The sequence below is a fragment of the Colobus angolensis genome, unplaced genomic scaffold (assembly GCF_000951035.1).
Source record: "Colobus angolensis palliatus isolate OR3802 unplaced genomic scaffold, Cang.pa_1.0 Scaffold160, whole genome shotgun sequence".
NCBI lineage: Eukaryota > Metazoa > Chordata > Mammalia > Primates > Cercopithecidae > Colobus > Colobus angolensis.
In genome coordinates, this window is record NW_012114711.1 from 6,438,086 (window position 1) to 6,454,345 (window position 16,260).

At 37.5% G+C, this 16,260-nt stretch overlaps 2 protein-coding genes across 4 annotated transcripts in view; one reads left to right on the forward strand and one right to left on the reverse strand.

The window, feature by feature from the left end:
* TRNT1 (tRNA nucleotidyl transferase, CCA-adding, 1) overlaps positions 1–13,974 on the forward strand; it is a 25,161-nt gene extending 11,187 nt beyond the window's left edge. Inside the window, exons 3-8 of one of the 2 annotated variants that reach the window (XM_011937239.1) lie at positions 2,248–2,441; positions 5,524–5,662; positions 9,581–9,707; positions 11,429–11,622; positions 12,446–12,699; positions 12,898–13,974. In XM_011937239.1, the coding sequence (XP_011792629.1) occupies positions 2,248–2,441; positions 5,524–5,662; positions 9,581–9,707; positions 11,429–11,622; positions 12,446–12,699; positions 12,898–13,146 (1,157 nt within the window). In that variant the 3' untranslated portion in view covers positions 13,147–13,974. The remainder of the gene's footprint in view (positions 1–2,247; positions 2,442–5,523; positions 5,663–9,580; positions 9,708–11,428; positions 11,623–12,445; positions 12,700–12,897) is intronic. The other variant, XM_011937240.1, reaches the window with a different exon arrangement.
* A 1,065-nt stretch (positions 13,975–15,039) lies between these two features.
* CRBN (cereblon) overlaps positions 15,040–16,260 on the reverse strand; it is a 29,723-nt gene continuing 28,502 nt past the window's right edge. For both annotated transcript variants that reach the window (XM_011937236.1, XM_011937237.1), the window contains exon 11: positions 15,040–16,114. In XM_011937236.1, the coding sequence (XP_011792626.1) occupies positions 15,934–16,114 (181 nt within the window). In that variant the 3' untranslated portion in view covers positions 15,040–15,933. The remainder of the gene's footprint in view (positions 16,115–16,260) is intronic.

The following is a 16,260-nucleotide window of genomic DNA, read 5'->3' on the forward strand; positions in this document are numbered from 1 at the left end:
CTGGTTACATAGTTCCTCCTTTAGCTCTGAGAAGTTTGATCGACTGAAGCCTTCTTCTCTCAACTCAACAAAGTCATTCTTCGTCCAGCTTTGTTCCGTTGCTGGCGATGAGCTATGTTCCTTTGGAGGGGAAGATGCGCTCTGATTGTTTGAATTTCCAGCTTTTCTGCACTGCTTTTTCCCCATCTTTGTGGTTTTATTTGCCTTTGGTCTTTGATGATGGTGACGTACTGATGGGGTTTTGGTGTGGGTGTCCTTTCTGTTTGTTAGTTTTCCTTCTAACAGTCAGGACCCTCAGCTGTAGGTCTGTTGGAGTTTGCTTGAGGTCTACTCCAGATGCTGTTTGCTGGGGTATCAGCAGCGGAGGCTGCAGAAGATAGAATATTGCTGCACAGCGAGTGTTGCTGTCTGATTCTTGCTCTGGAAGCTTCGTCTCAGGGGTGTACTCCGCCGTGTGAGGTGTGAGGTGTCGGTCTGCACCTCAGTTGAAAATGCAGAAATCACCCATCTTTTGTGTCGCTCACGCTGGGAGCTGGAGTCTGGAGCTGTTCCTATTTGGCCATCTTGCACACACCCCTGCATTTGTCATTTTTAAGCAAATCATTTTAAGGAGTCTACAGAGAATGGGGCTGAAAGATGTGGGAAGAATAGGTAGAAGAGGAGTGTGGGCAGGATAGAGAACAGAAGACGTTGAGGTAGGGACGGAGGATTATGTTCTGAGTTGTGATTAGAGGTGCTGGAACTTTGATGTATGATGAGTTTATTTGAACACTCATGTCACTGCCCACTAGCCAAAGACCAACAGGGACACAAGTTGGGTTGTTACTCCTGGCAGTGAGGAGCAACATGCTGAGTGGGGAGTAGCATGCTGACCCTGGAGAACCCAGAGGTATACTCAGTAAGAGGGCTTTAGAAATGACTTCTTATAGGAGTTGGGCTTGTATTGTGTCATTTTGGAGAGCATTTAAGGTAGTAGAGCTTTGCAGTGGGTTAGATGCTCTCAGGAAGCAGAAGTAATTCTCTGATTGGGTGTCTTAATAATGCTTTCCTAGAAGCTGAGTACAGTTGTGAGACTAAACCTAATTAATTGGTAAGGCACAGTCACTCTTACCAACTATTGTAGGGTGTATCATGGACAGTGTTCATGTTTTGTGTATGTTTAGGTGATTACAGAGTTGTCTTGATCGATCCATCATGGCACAGAATGGGCTTGTCTGATATTGATGTTTTGTGAAGTTGTTTCTGTTCCACAGGACGCAGGACCTAATATTGTGACAGGCCAGCTCCTGGATGCCATTCTCACTAGGTTCCATGTGGGCATATGGATATAGTTATAGTGGATTTTGCCTTATCCTGTACATATAGAGGAGTCAGCTAATATGCTTGCTTATAGTTGTTCAGTGTCCAAACGGTTCTACCTAGAGCACAGATAGGAGTTGATTTTAGAATTATATATAGATCATTTCTTGAAGGACTTTTAGCTATAACCATTTATCGTAAGTGGTATAGACTAATGTTGTCTGATAGTTTGATGCATGAACATCCTGCTCAACATCTATTTATACACACAGAGAAATAGAAGAACATGTTACCGTTTCTAAAGTATGCAATAAATGGGGAAAAGAAAGTAGAATTGTTTGATTTACTTTTTTCTTTTCTTTCTTTTTTTTTTTTTTTTTTTTTGAGATAAGGTCTTGCTCTGTCACCCAGGCTGGAGTGCAGTGGCATGATCATAGCTCACTGCAGCCTTGAACTCCAGGGCTCAAGCCATCCTCCCACCTCAGCCTCCCAAGTAGCTGGGACTACAGGTGTGCACCATTGAACCTGGCTAGAGTTTTTGCTGTTTGCCCAGGCTGATCTTGCGCTCCTGGGGTCAAGTGATCTTTTCGCCTCAGCCTTCCAAAGTATCAGGATTACAGGTGTGAGCCACTGTGCCTGACCTGCTTTAGTCTTTAGTAATACTTCAAATTTATATTGATCACTTTGAGGCATTGTGGAATTCTGAATTATCTTCTGAATAAACAAAGGAAAATTCTGCAAGTTCCCTGTTTCCCGTTGGTCCTCAGAGGCACTCTCCTGAAGACAAGTCTGTTTACTTCTTTGGGCCTTGTTCTCATTTTTCATAAGAAAAGCCTCAGTTAAATGAATCTCCGCTGTTCCAACTAGATGGAAAAGCCTCGTACTTTGTGGTTAAACACATTGAAATAAAGAACTTGGAAATAAAAATCTTTTTTTCTCTTATCTCAGAATTATTTGTCAAAGAGAATCACGAATTAAGAATAGCAGGAGGAGCAGTGAGGGATTTGTTAAATGGAGTAAAGCCTCAGGATGTAGATTTTGCCACTACTGCTACCCCTACTCAAATGAAGGAGATGTTTCAGTCGGCTGGGATTCGGATGATAAACAACAAAGGAGAAAAGCACGGAACAATTACTGCCAGGGTGAGTCAAAAGTTTGACAGTTAATTACATTGGTTTTTTGGTAATTTTTTAAAACTTAATAATTTTCTCTAGTTAAAAGCAAATAACGAAAAGTCTAATAAAAAAAGTCAGTCTCTTCTACCCCTGTCTGAAACCCTGCAGTCCTCTGTTCTTACAGTCATGTTTAATTTTTATGTTATTTCTCCATTTCTAAGAAGACCTTTTTAGACTACGTGTTTGTATACTACGGTGTTTTTAGTTTTTACTATCTCAGTTTTAAGATGTGTTATGTGTTGACTTTCCATGAGGGAAGATGATTTAGCTTTCTTACCACACCCTTCTCAACAACAAGCACATGTAATTCTCCTACTTCTATCTTCCTAGTATATTTATATCATAATTTTTGGTTAAGTCAATATTCAGGGTTCATGTTTATGACTCTGTATTGTTTACAGCCAGATTGTGGAGTATATTGTGATTACATTTCTTCTATTGGCATGGTTTTTAATTGTCCTGCAGTTAATAGCATTTTTCTTTTACATAGCTTTCCATGTACCACAAATTTATTCCTGCACTCTGCCAGAGCTGTAGAGTTCCTCTCAAAAAATTTAAACACGTTACATCAAGTTTCAGTTGGGTTTTTGAGAAACATCTTACCTGGTGCTGTCTTCCTGCTCCAATATGGACTTTTAGGAATTTCCTTGGCCTCTCTGTTTTGTTAGATCTCCTGTTTCCTGGGTCCCATGTGCTGTTCTCTCTTGGCTTAAGCCCTCATTTTAATAATCCAATACCTGAGGAAGCCTTACACGTCTGAAAGTGTTTTTATTTTACCTCCACACTGGTTTGATAGTTATGGTTATAGAATTCTAGACTGGGAATAATTTTTACTCAGAAATTTAAAGGTATTGTTTTCTAGCTTCCAGTACTGCCACTAAGTCTAGTTCCATTTAGATTTCTCTTTTGTTTAAAAACCTGATTGCCACTGTTGCCTTTTGGAAGTCTTTCTGATCTTTTTATGTCTAATGTTTTTAATTTAAAGATGATATAACTTGTTTTGGATTTTTCACTTATTGTGCAGGGCACTTAGTGGGCCTTCTTATGTTTCTTTCATAATTTCATCCCTTTTGTTAAATGTTTTTTCCTTTGGAAACTCCTATTATTTGGATGCTGGATTGCTGGGACTGACCTTCTAGTTTTATCTTTTGTCTTTATTTTACATTCTCCTGTCTTTTACTTTCTATGAGAGTGCCTTAACTTCGTCTCCCAGTCGTTGTATAATACTGGTAAGTTATGTGGTCTTGTAGAATTTCAAGAGGTCTTAGTATATTTCCTTGGAAAGCTTCCCGTTCATGTTTCAGATACAAGATCTTTTCTTTCTTTTAGGATATCTACTATAGTTATTTTGCAATGTCTTTGTTTCCTCTGAGTTTTTTCTTTCATGTTGGCTTTCTTTAAATGTGGGTATTCTTTGGCTCTGCCTTTATATTTGGGTGATGCTGTATACTTGAGGGCTTTATTGTAGTTTTGCATGGGAAGTGTCAGCCAGTTGGGACTCCCAGTGTAAGTCTCAGTAGGAGTTTTCATTAGGAGAAATCAGAGAAGAATACTCCAGTATTATGCCAGAGAATGAGCCTGATTGTTAGCATCTTGAAACCAAGTAGGGAAAGGGATGAGGGTCATGTTAATTTTCACTTTAATTTTGTTTTCATTAGGATGCTTCATTTCCATGAGCGTCTGTGCCTGGTGCAACAAGTTCTGATTATTTTTGGTTCAACCTTTCTAGAGGGTCAATCCCTGGTTTCGGCCTCGTTAAGGGATTCATTCTAGGTGGGTCTGATTATTTCTTAAAATGAGTTTCAGACAGTTTTCCTATTTCAAACCTTACCTTATTCTTTGCCTTCAGAGATACCTGTGCCTCAAATTCTTGAGTTCTGGAATTCTATAGTGAGAGATAGATGTAGCTTGTATCTAGAGAAGAGTATGTGTGAAATTGAGAGAAATCTTACAACAGACTTCTGGTGCTCATTAATGGCTTTCACTTCCTAAATGAAGACATTCTTAACTTTTGGCACATAAAATACCTTATTCTCTACTCCTAAATGCTAATATGCTGTCTGTCAAATATACTTTCTCTTTTACATATATTCCTCTTTCTCCACCATGCCTTTGGTCATCTTTTTTCTTCATTTGAAATTTTCCTACCACACCTGCATGTACAAACCCTGCTGCTTTTTCAAGGCTTGGCACAGATGCCACCCTATCACAAAGTTACACAGCTTCCCCAGCTGGAGATAGTCTGTCTTCCTATGATAGAGGTAACTCTTTATTTTAATTTATTTCTTTCTCTTTTGAGACAGGGTCTCACTCTGTTACACAGGCTGGAGTGCACAGTGTGATCTCAGCTCACTGCAGCCTCTGCCTCCCGGGCTCTAGTGATCCTCCCACCTCAGCCTCCCAGGTAGCTAGGACCACAGGCATGCACCACCACACCTGGCTGGTTTTTTTTGTATGTTTGGTAGAGACGGGGTTTCACCTTCTTGCCCAGGCTGGTCTTGAACTCCTGAGCTCAAGTCATCCACTTGCCTTGGCCTCCAAAATGCTGGGATTACAGGCATGAGCCACCACCCCTGGCCTTTATTTTAATTTCCCTGGGAATTATCAGTAAGGGAGTTGCAGGATCTGTTAACTGTACTTTCTGTTTATCAGTCTTTTGCTCAATGGCATATGTTTCATAAATTGACATTCACCTCTTTGCAAACAGGAGCTATTAAAAGTATTTCAGATAATAGCTTGATTTGAAATTGAAGAACATTTTTGAGGGTTTCTCCACATCACCTGGCAGAGGTGACATGTTTGTGTGTTAAACTCATCTTTTTTAATCATGATGGGTATTTAAAAAAAAAATCAGTCTTTGGATCTGTTTTTGAATGACGTGGATATCTTTCTGTTTCAATGTTTAGATATGGTAGTTGATGTTAAAAAGACTGTAACTGTCAGGGCTTATAGTACCATCTCTATAAAGACAAAAACTTGTTTTTTTTCAATTCAGTAGTATGGAAACCTAATTTTAATGACAATAAAAACCCCATGTATTTAATTGCAGCTTCATGAAGAAAATTTTGAGATTACTACACTACGGATTGATGTCACCACTGATGGAAGACATGCTGAGGTAGAATTTACAACTGACTGGCAGAAAGATGCAGAACGCAGAGATCTCACTATAAATTCTATGTTTTTAGGTAATACTTGCAGATAAAACCATGTTTTGAGTCTATCAGAATGCCTTCTTTTCAAGTAAAACCTACATTCTGGAAACGTTATTCAACTTCAGAATTTGCGTTAATTTCTTCTAAGAGATGGTTTAGCAGATTGCTTAAAAGAATAGACTCTGGGCCAGGTGCGGTGGCTCAATGCCTGTAATCCCAGCACTTTGGGAGGCTGAGGCGGGCAGATCATGAGGTCAGGAGATTGAGACTGTCCTGGTTAACATGGTGAAACCCCGTCTCTACTAAAACTACAAAAAATTAGCCGGGCATGGTGGCGGGAGCCTGTAGTGCCAGCTACTCGGGAGGCTGAGGCAGGAGAATAGCGTGAACCTGGGAGGTGGAGCTTGCAGTGAGCTGAGATCACACCACTGCACTCCAGCCTGGGTGACAGAGCGAGACTCCGTCTCAAAAAAAAAAAAAAAAAAAAAAAGAACAGACTCTGGAGCCAAAATCCCTGGGGTGAAATTCTGACTCCATCACCCACTAGCCACAAAACAAAAACGTTAATTAATATTGGCTTCCTTTGTACAGCTGTTGTGAGGTTTAAGAGTTAATAATTGTAAATGCTTAGAACAGTGCCTGACACATGTACACATTCAGTCAGTGCTAACTTCTTAACTGCATCTGAACAACATTAACATTTCAGGGAAGGAAAATGCACACACGGTACATGTACACACTCCACACACACCCACACACACACCCAGGATCATTCTTTTTCCTTTGCACTACCTTTCATGCATGTGTATTCACTCTTCTGCTTCCCTGGAAAACAATGGTGAATGACTTCAGCACCTTTTTTTTTACTGCTGAGCCTACACACAACCTCAGATTCATTTTTAGCATTGTTTTCTAGCAATCATCAATAATCAGAGTCGGTATGTAAGATGAAACCTATTTATTTCAGCTTAACTTTTATGTTTAATGAAAGCACTGGGAATTTTATGGGGGTAGATATGAATTAGGTTAGTGTTTTGATACGTTACTGATGCATCATATGTTGTACTTTAAAGTTAAGACAAGCCCTTTATGTTTAAGATTTTGGATTAAAAAAGGATGAAACATCTGCTATTCATAACCTAGTTTGTAGCAACAATAGTGGTAAAAGGATGAAGTAATAAGATTTGCTTCATGCATGGTTGGGCAAGAAGTTTATAAGCTAAGGTGGGATCTCTTGCTGATTACAGTAATGGCAGATACAATTTCTAGGGTACCTACTGGGTTCTAGGTACAACACTGTGTACCTCATATACTTTATTTCATTAAACTCTCAGAAAAACTTGAGACAGAGAGATACTAAGTAACTTAGTTTAAGTCACAGAGAACCATTATTTTGGCTTGTTTCCAAAGCCTAGGCAATATATGACCATAGAGAGCCCAATTGGTGCTTTTTCTCTAAATTAATGTAGTCAGAGCTCCAGGTATGTATTTATTCTCATATTTACTCATAGAAGAAACTGCTCCAAGTAGTGCAATATAGAGAGTCTTGTCTAACCGACTTATCATAAGCATACTGAAAGAGAGAAACTAACATTCTTTTTCAGTGTCCTAGTTTATAAAATAAAAGCTGTTCTTACTGGAACTATCATTTTCTGACATTTACTGAACCCTCATAACGTACCAGGCACTGTTCTAAGCACATTATCTACAATCTTCTGACAACCCTGCGAAGCAGACACTGCTGTTTAACCGATGGTAACTTGCCCAAAGTTGCACAGTTTGTAAAGTGTAGGATCGGAATTCCAACTCAGGCAGCCTGACTCCAGAGGTCACATTCTTAACCACTACATTATTCCCTGCAACTCAGCTGTATTTCATATTTTTATTTACTGTATTTTAAAAGGATGATATTCAGAGCAAAACAAAATACACACCAATATGATACTTACTAAGCTTTGTGTAGTTTTCTATCCTGGCTTTTTCCAAGCCTTACTGGATCAAGCATTCATAGTTCTGGCATTTATGGTTGGATACTTTGCTTCCCAAACCCTTATTTTTGCTTTGATCATATTCCTGTGATTTTTTTCCTACAAATTTTGATCTTGCCTTTAGGTTCCCCAGGGAGAGTTACAAGTCTCTTCATTAGGAGAAATAACACTGAGATGGATATACCATATTTGCTACTTTGTTATCATATTTTTGTCTGTTTATTTATGTATTTTTTTATCTTCATTTTCTTTTATGTCTTTTTGAATCTGGAGGCTTCGAAATTTGTCATATACGTCAAGATGGTTCCCTTTTAAAAGTTACTATGCATATAAAACTATTAAGAGCTTGGGAAGAATTAAGCATTAAGTGTGAACTTACCAATATACTGTTGCTTTTTGGATAATCAAAGAGCATTCAAGTTCAAACACAACCAAGAGGTATTTTTGATAAGTAGTTGTCAGTGCCTCTTTTCTGTAATGCTACAGAGTGAAGTATCTCATAGGATCACTGACCTCCTCATTTGGTTAGCTGAATGGTGTCTGTATTTCAGGTCTCAATTCCTTTTTCTTTTTCTTAAGTTTCCATGGTAACCAACTGTCTTAGTTTGAGCTTGAAATATTTCCTTGGATGTGTGATTTTCAGCTTTAAAACTAGGAAAGTCTCAGGCAAACCAGTATGAAGTGGTCACTCTACTAATTAATACTTAAGGTTTTATGTACATATATATAAAATTATTTTATGTCGCTTTTTCTTTTTTGGTTCGACATATGAGAACATTTGTTTATTACCATTTTTGTGAATGGCTAATAGATTAACATGGTTCAAAATTCACAAAGTTTTAAAGGCTCTGTAGTGAAGTCTCCTGATCTATAACGAACAGGACTGCCCGTTTTTACCACACCCTTGCTAACACTATTATCAAATGTTTGCATCATTGCCGATCTGAAAAATGCTATCTCGAAAATGTGTATTTACTGGCCGGGCATGGTGGCTTCTGTCTGTAACCCTAGCACCCTGGGAGGCTGAGGCAGGCGGATCACTTGATGTCAGAAGTTCGAGACCAGCCTGGCCCATATGCCAAAACCTTGTCTCTACCAAAAATACAAAAATCAGCTGTGTGTAGTGGCAGGTCTACTTGGGAGGCTGAAGCAGGAGAATCACCTGAACCTGGGAGGCTGCAGTGAGCTGAGATTGCACCAACTGCACTCCAGCCAGGGTGACAAAGTGAGAATCCGCCTCAAAGAACAAAAAATGGATTTATGACTAAGGTTGAAAATCTTCATTATTAGAGAGATTTCTGTATTTCCTTTATATGTAGCCTATTTTTCTATTTATGTGGCCTTTTTATTTAGAATAATTTTTGTATATTATGGAAATTAGCCATGTTTTTTTATATGGGCTTACGTATATTTTTCCAAAAATGTCACTTATGACTTTCTGTGCGACAGTAGTTTCTGCCATACAGGCATTTTTTATTTTTTATGTCATTCAATTATTTCTTCGAAAATCCTGTTGTTTTGTGTTTTGTTTTCTGTTTTCTTGCTAAGTAGAGTTTGAAAGATCTTCCCCATTCCAAGATTATGAAATATTTTCGTTTCTTCTGTTAATCCTGTTATGTATTTTTTCCATTTTATTTTGGCTATTGTTTATTTTCCCATATTGTGAAAATTGGCTTGTATGATGTCTTGTTGGCTCCACTCCACCTCTTACAAATTTTGCATATTTCTTGTTTAGGTTATTCTTGAATTACCTTTTTAGTTGCAATTGTAAATGCAACTAAACAGACTAAAAGACTGCCTTTTATTGTCTTCCATTTGATAGCTGATATATATGAATACCTATATGTTTTAATAACTCTTCACCCTGCTGAATTTTTACTGTTTATGATAGTGTTTAGCTGATTTTCTTGTGTTTTCAAACTCTTATTTGCCAACAGTGATTTTTCTCTCTTCTAATGAATAGGTTTTGATGGCACTTTATTTGACTACTTTAATGGTTATGAAGATTTAAAAAATAAGAAAGTTAGATTTGTTGGACATGCTAAACAGAGAATACAAGAGGATTATCTTAGAATTTTAAGATACTTCAGGTAAGAATTTTAAAAAATAAAAAGTGATAGTTTTAATATAATCACTAGAGTATAACACTGGTCATATGAAACCCACAGCAGGTCAGTGTACAAAATGGTGACATCCCAGATGTCTGTCTCCAGTGGAGACCTAGCATCCTATGCTTTATGAGTGAAAATTACTTAGCTACTTCATATTGTATTTTCATTCCCAGAATGCACATATACTTTATGTGATCTTTCCTGTAATTCTGGTTTAAGTCATTTTTTTAAATGCCCATTTTTCTTTTTGATTGATATTTCCTCCATTGATCCATTAGTTACACAGATGTTTGAATGCTTACCACAGGTCAATCCCTGTGTTAGGTGTATTAAACATGGTAATGAATGAGTGGAAGTGTTTGCCTTCATACAGCTTATGGTTTTAGGTGGTCGTGGAAATCGGGTGATGGTTCACAACAAAATGATTTTGCTGAAAAGAAATACCTGTTATATGATTAAAAATACCGAAGTATAAAGACATACTCAAAACTTGGATGGGCCAGGTGCGGTGGCTCACGCCTGTAATCCCAGCACTTTGGGAGGCTGAGGCAGGTTGATCATGAGATCAGGAGATTGAGACCATCCTGGCTAACACGGTGAAACCCAGTCTCTACTAAAAACACAAAGAATTAGCCGGGTGTGGTGGCAGGCACCTGTAGACCCAGCTACTCAGGAGGCTGAGGCAGGAGAATGGCATGAACCCGGGAGGCGGAGCTTGCAGTGAGCCGAGATTGCGCCACTGCATTCCAGCCTGGGCGACAGCAAGACTCCATCTCAAAAACAAGAGAAAAACTTGGATAAAGTTGGTAAATATGAAATGCACGATTAGTTTTGTGAGTAGCAGTGATTTTTAAATGTCACACACTAACCTTTTTTAAAAACTATCCGAATTGGCTAGTTGATGTCAAGTAATATTCATTTTTCAGTGGTTGGGAATGCTCTCAGAATATTCTATAACAGATCATGGATATTTTGTCAATAAATGTAGTTTCTTTAAACTTGAGTATCTGTAGTCTCTCCTAAAAATAATAGAACATAGATTAAGATTTAGCTGTATTTGGATCACTAATCCAAATTTAGCATTAATTTACTTATTTAGCATTACTTTGGACCACTGATGGAGGGTGTTCATTAGAATTTTAAGGATATGAGTGGTAAAACGCATGTACGTTAGGGCTTCCAGTGCCAAGATTCCATGAAATATACTCCAGGGTGTGCAACTAGATTAGTCATATTTGAAGGTTGTCATTGAAAGTATTAATGTGTACAGACAGGCAAGTTTTGAGGAATTAAGACTACTCTGTTAAGGCACTGCAGTCTTGTTTTGGTTTGCTCCCTTTACAAGAGTGCTATTTTTTTTCATCTACTGCAAGTGCCAATTCAGAAATTGCATTTGATGACCATTCTGAACGTCTTAAGTCAATGATTTGGAAGTGAGGTTGAGACCTTGAGGTTCTAGTTCTTGCTAACCTCAGAAAGGCTACTTACACTTTATTAGATGTAGGGTTTTCTTATCTGGGAAAAGAAAGAGGAGGTGGAGAAATGACCAGTTGCTTTCTAAGGTCCCTTCTGGACCTAACTAATTCTATGTTGTTTTCATTAAGTAGATGTATGGGATAGTATCAATAAAAATGAAAAACAGATTTTTCTTGTGACATGCCAATATAGAGGTAATACCCTGTGAAGATTTTGTCTTGTAGGTTTTATGGGAGAATTGTAGACAAACCTGGTGACCACGATGCTGAGACTTTGGAAGCAATTGCAGAAAATGCAAAAGGCTTGGCTGGAATATCAGGAGAGAGGATTTGGGTGGAACTGAAAAAAATTCTTGTTGGTAACCATGTAAATCATTTGATTCACCTTATCTATGATCTTGATGTGGCTCCTTATATAGGTGAGAGCAAGTTATAAAGTATTTGAATTTTTGGCACTGAGATATCTGGTTTCAAATTTCATAAGGAAAAAATGTTTGACTCATTTGGTTGAATTCTTGATGAAGAAATGGAGTATTTTAAAATAAGACAAAGTTTGGGTTATGGGGTGGGTACGTTTTGTCATGAGTAGGGAACAGCTCAAAGACAGCCTATGGTGCTTGTAGAGTAGTCTCGAGTCAGATCTAGGTTTGAAGGAAGCTCAGCCCCTTATCTAGTCTTTGCAACTTGGGTTAGTTTCTAACCCAAAAAAGGGGTTTAAAAGTAATATACCGTCTGTCTAAAAGAAAAGCTAAATGATTCAGTGAGTTAATACATGTAAAGCTCTTTTAGAAGAGTAACTTGTACACAGAAATTGTTCAGTAAATGTAATTCATTTTCACAAAGAACAGTGGGATTATATGGTTTATCACACTTCTGGAAGCTTGGGTATTTTATTTCAAATTTCAGTAACATTATTGAATGGGGGGTGGATGTTGTATCAGTGGAAAGTCAGGAATTTGTGATTAGAAAGAGTATGCCTTGTGAATCTGACACCACCATCACCACTACCTCTGAACCTCTTGATGTAGCTTGTTAATGGAAACAACATTTTAGAGGTTTTGAGGGGAGAGAATAACAATAATATATTAGTGGTTTGCCTGTAAGTTGGAACATCAGACTGAACCTATATAATGTATCCTAGTAACAAAGCATTTCTGTATACTAAAACAGTGGCAAGGTTTAGGATATGAGTGGTTTTTTTCCCCCACTAAAAACAGGTGAAAAATGCTTTTGTCCCTACAGGTTTACCTCCTAATGCAAGTCTAGAAGAATTTGACAAAGTCAGTAAAAATGTTGAAGGTTTTTCACCAAAGCCAATGACTCTTTTGGCCTCATTATTCAAAGTACAAGATGATGTCACAAAATTGGATTTGAGGTTGAAGATCGCAAAAGAAGAGAAAAACCTTGGCTTATTTATAGTTAAAACTAGGAAAGATTTAATTAAAGCAACAGATAGTTCAGACCCATTGAAACCCTATCAAGACTTCATTATAGATGTAAGTATATACTCGGCTTGGTCAGAAATATGAAGTATTGTCACTAATTTATGATTTATCAAAACTAAGATCTACAATTCTGTGAATTTTACTTATTTTAAAGGAAAAAATTTATGTTGAGTATTTAAATTTTGGGATAAGATCGTAAGTGTATGTTTTCATGTGTGATGAAACTAAATGTTTGATTTTGACATGTAGTCTAGGGAACCTGATGCAACTACTCGTGTATGTGAACTACTGAAGTACCAAGGAGAGCACTGTCTCCTAAAGGAAATGCAGCAGTGGTCCATTCCTCCATTTCCTGTAAGTGGCCATGACATCAGAAAAGTGGGCATTTCTTCAGGAAAAGAAATTGGGGCTCTATTACAACAGTTGCGAGAACAGTGGAAAAAAAGTGGTTACCAAATGGAAAAAGATGAACTTCTGAGTTACATAAAGAAGACCTAAAACTGATGGCTACTAAAAAGCAGAGCATTTCTGGTAAGACTAATTTTCTCCCCTCCCTCTTAATGAGGTTTTAGAAACTACACCATAATAAAAGACAGTTTAGGGGACCTCTGTAGAACAACAAGGGTCTTATTTTGTGAAATATATTTCAAGAGCCAAACTGAGATCCACCTTTCTTGATCTGATTTATATCACTGAAATGTACAGTTCCTTTGGAATAGTTTCCATAGTTGGCTATTATCTTAACCTGTTCAGGCTTTTTAACACAATTGTTTTTGCATAGGGTAGTACTAAGATCTTAAAAACTAGTAACTGTCTTGAAGAAAAAATGTTTATTGTTTGCAATTGAAATAACTGGGTTACCTTGAACAATGACTGTCTATGATGTGTCAGTTCTTATCTGAATTCCAAAATAAACTTGGGCTTAAAAAGGAAATAACTGACAAGTTTGCATAAAATATGAGTACTAAATGTGTCCCCAGTTGCTGGCATTCATACGTACAGGATTTGTTCTAGCAAGCTACGCTTTAGTATGTGGTTGATATTTTCCTGTCACAATGATTTCTTTATGCTGCAGAGCCTGGGACAGTCATGGGATTAACTTGAGGGTTACTCTTGAGCCTATTATTTTAATAAAACATTGGTATTGGAAGATAAATGTGTTTATGTGGTATCTGACAATGTATATCAGGTGTCATATACAGTGGTAATATGCCTCTCTTTAAAGTAAATGTTATTTTATTAATTAAAAGGATATGGTTTACATTATTACATACAAGATTTGAGTCCTAAATGCTTTCATTAGGTAAATAAAATGTATAACACAAACTGTTTATTTCAGCTGCTATACTGACATTTCACAATTTATTTCCTTTCTGTGTAGCCAGTCATAACATCTTTGTGCTCTATGAGCAAACAGTAATTTTGGACCTTGATAAAACAATTTTGTAGAGTATAATATTTCTAAGAGGAAGTGTCACAGGGGCTATGATGCAAGAAAGCCTCAGAAATGACTGCACCAGGTCAGTAATTAAATGCATTATAAAATAATACTTTGAAATATTTAAGTAGTGCCAAAATACAGATTTAGACCCAAAATCATATAATACATACCATTTCTGTATAGAAAGTATGCAGAGTTAGCTATCAGAGGTCTGGTTTTGTCATGTGTAAAACCATTTTCAGTAGTATTATATGTGTGTTTTTACAGATCAGAAAATTTTATTTGCTAATAAACAGTATGGGACATACTGAAATTATAACTAACTTTTCAGGGGGAAAGGTAACTCATTGCAACTGGTTTAGATTTCAGCCTACAGAGGTGTACTATGCTACTGAAAAGAACTTCCTGGGATCCACTTAGAGTCAGTTTTAGTGCAGTGTACCAGTGAAGTAATATAAACCCAAAATTACTAAAAGTAGTAGGCCAGGCGCAGTGGCTCAATGCGTGTAATGCCAGCACTTTGGGAGGCTGAGGCGGGCGGATCACGAGGTCAGGCGATGGAGACCATCCTGGCTAACATGGTGAAACCCCGTCTCTACTAAAAACAAAAAATTAGCCGGGCATGGTGGTGGGCATCTGTAGTCCCAGCTACTCGGGAGGCTGAGGCAGGAGAATCACTTGAACCCAGGACGCAGAGGTTGCAGTGAGCCGAGATCGTGCCACTGCACTCCAGCCTGGGCAACAGAGCAAGACTCTGTCTCAAAAAAAAAAGTAGTAAAGTAGAGCTTAGAAAAAATAAGGCAGGGGCATATCCTGAATAGAAGCATTCTTGAATTTTCATTTACTCTATTTATATAAATATGCAATGTGATACTCAACTGATTTCACTCCACTCAAGGCATGTATTTTGGCCTCATACTATCTAGTTTGAGTAAACATTTAACCTGATTAGTCATTACACAAATGTGAAAGGACCCACTAAACCGTTGAATATAAGCAGTCTTTTTAGAACTTTAAAATTATGAGTGATATTTTATATTATTTGAACAAAGAACATGTTTAGTTTCACATTTAAGGTTTACTTACAGATTTTCTTCAATTTACATTGAACAAAATACAGTATCACGTGTAGCCTGTGTGAGGGGACATGTTTTGGCATCTTTTCCCTATAATAGTAGTTTTGGTTCAAATTAATTTTTGAAAAATAGCTTTTGTATGGAACAGTATAAATGGGCTTACAGTCCTACAGTCCAAATACTGAGCAAATACACAATACTATGTTTTACTAACAGGCACATAAAGGAAATGACAACTATTCGTGGGCTCAAAAAACTGCGTATTTTAACTAATTTTCAAAATTTACAAATCAGTATCTCAGAGAAGCTAAAGAAAATGGAAAGGAACAAAGCCCTTTTAGAATAATATACATTGCCTTGCTTCTTTCAAAAAGGAACATGTACTTGTCACCCTAGCTTTTGTCATTTAGAGCACTGGTACAGATATGCCGTCCCATACGTCAGGATCAAATAATTCGTTTCACATTGTAGGAATTTAAGATTTTTTTTACTCAGGAAATAATCTCATTTCCAAACATGTCTTCATGTCCCATCTATGACATGCTGCCAGACATACCAGATTCCACAGGATAATGGTACCAAGCTACCCAAGTAGATGTTTCTAGTATTCTAGACTGCTGTTCATGCTCTCCAAAAGTATACTTAGAAACTGCAACCCTCCAAGTAATGCTGTGTTTACTTAGGTATGTATCAGACGCAATAATTTCCAAAGATCTGATTTTAGAATATAACCAATTTGTTAGATAACTTTATCTCTACCACATCTGTTTACAAGCAAAGTATTACTTTGTCTGGACTTATTTCATCTTCGGTGTCTGGGATCGTGGGCAACAGAGCAGATCGCGTTAAGCCCCAAAATTTTTGAGGTGACATGTCTTTTTTGGTGGCCGTAAACTTCCATCCAATATGGCTTGCACAGATCTTACACTGGGCAACAGTCCAGGCGTACCTAAGAAATTAAGGAAAGATATCAGCTAAGGAAACACTTCTGTACTCCAAGCCTATCATATCTATCATATAAACTTATCATGAAGACAGACCTTAGAGGCAAATTCTAAGGATTAAGGAGATATTCTAAGTTGAGATTTGATCCAT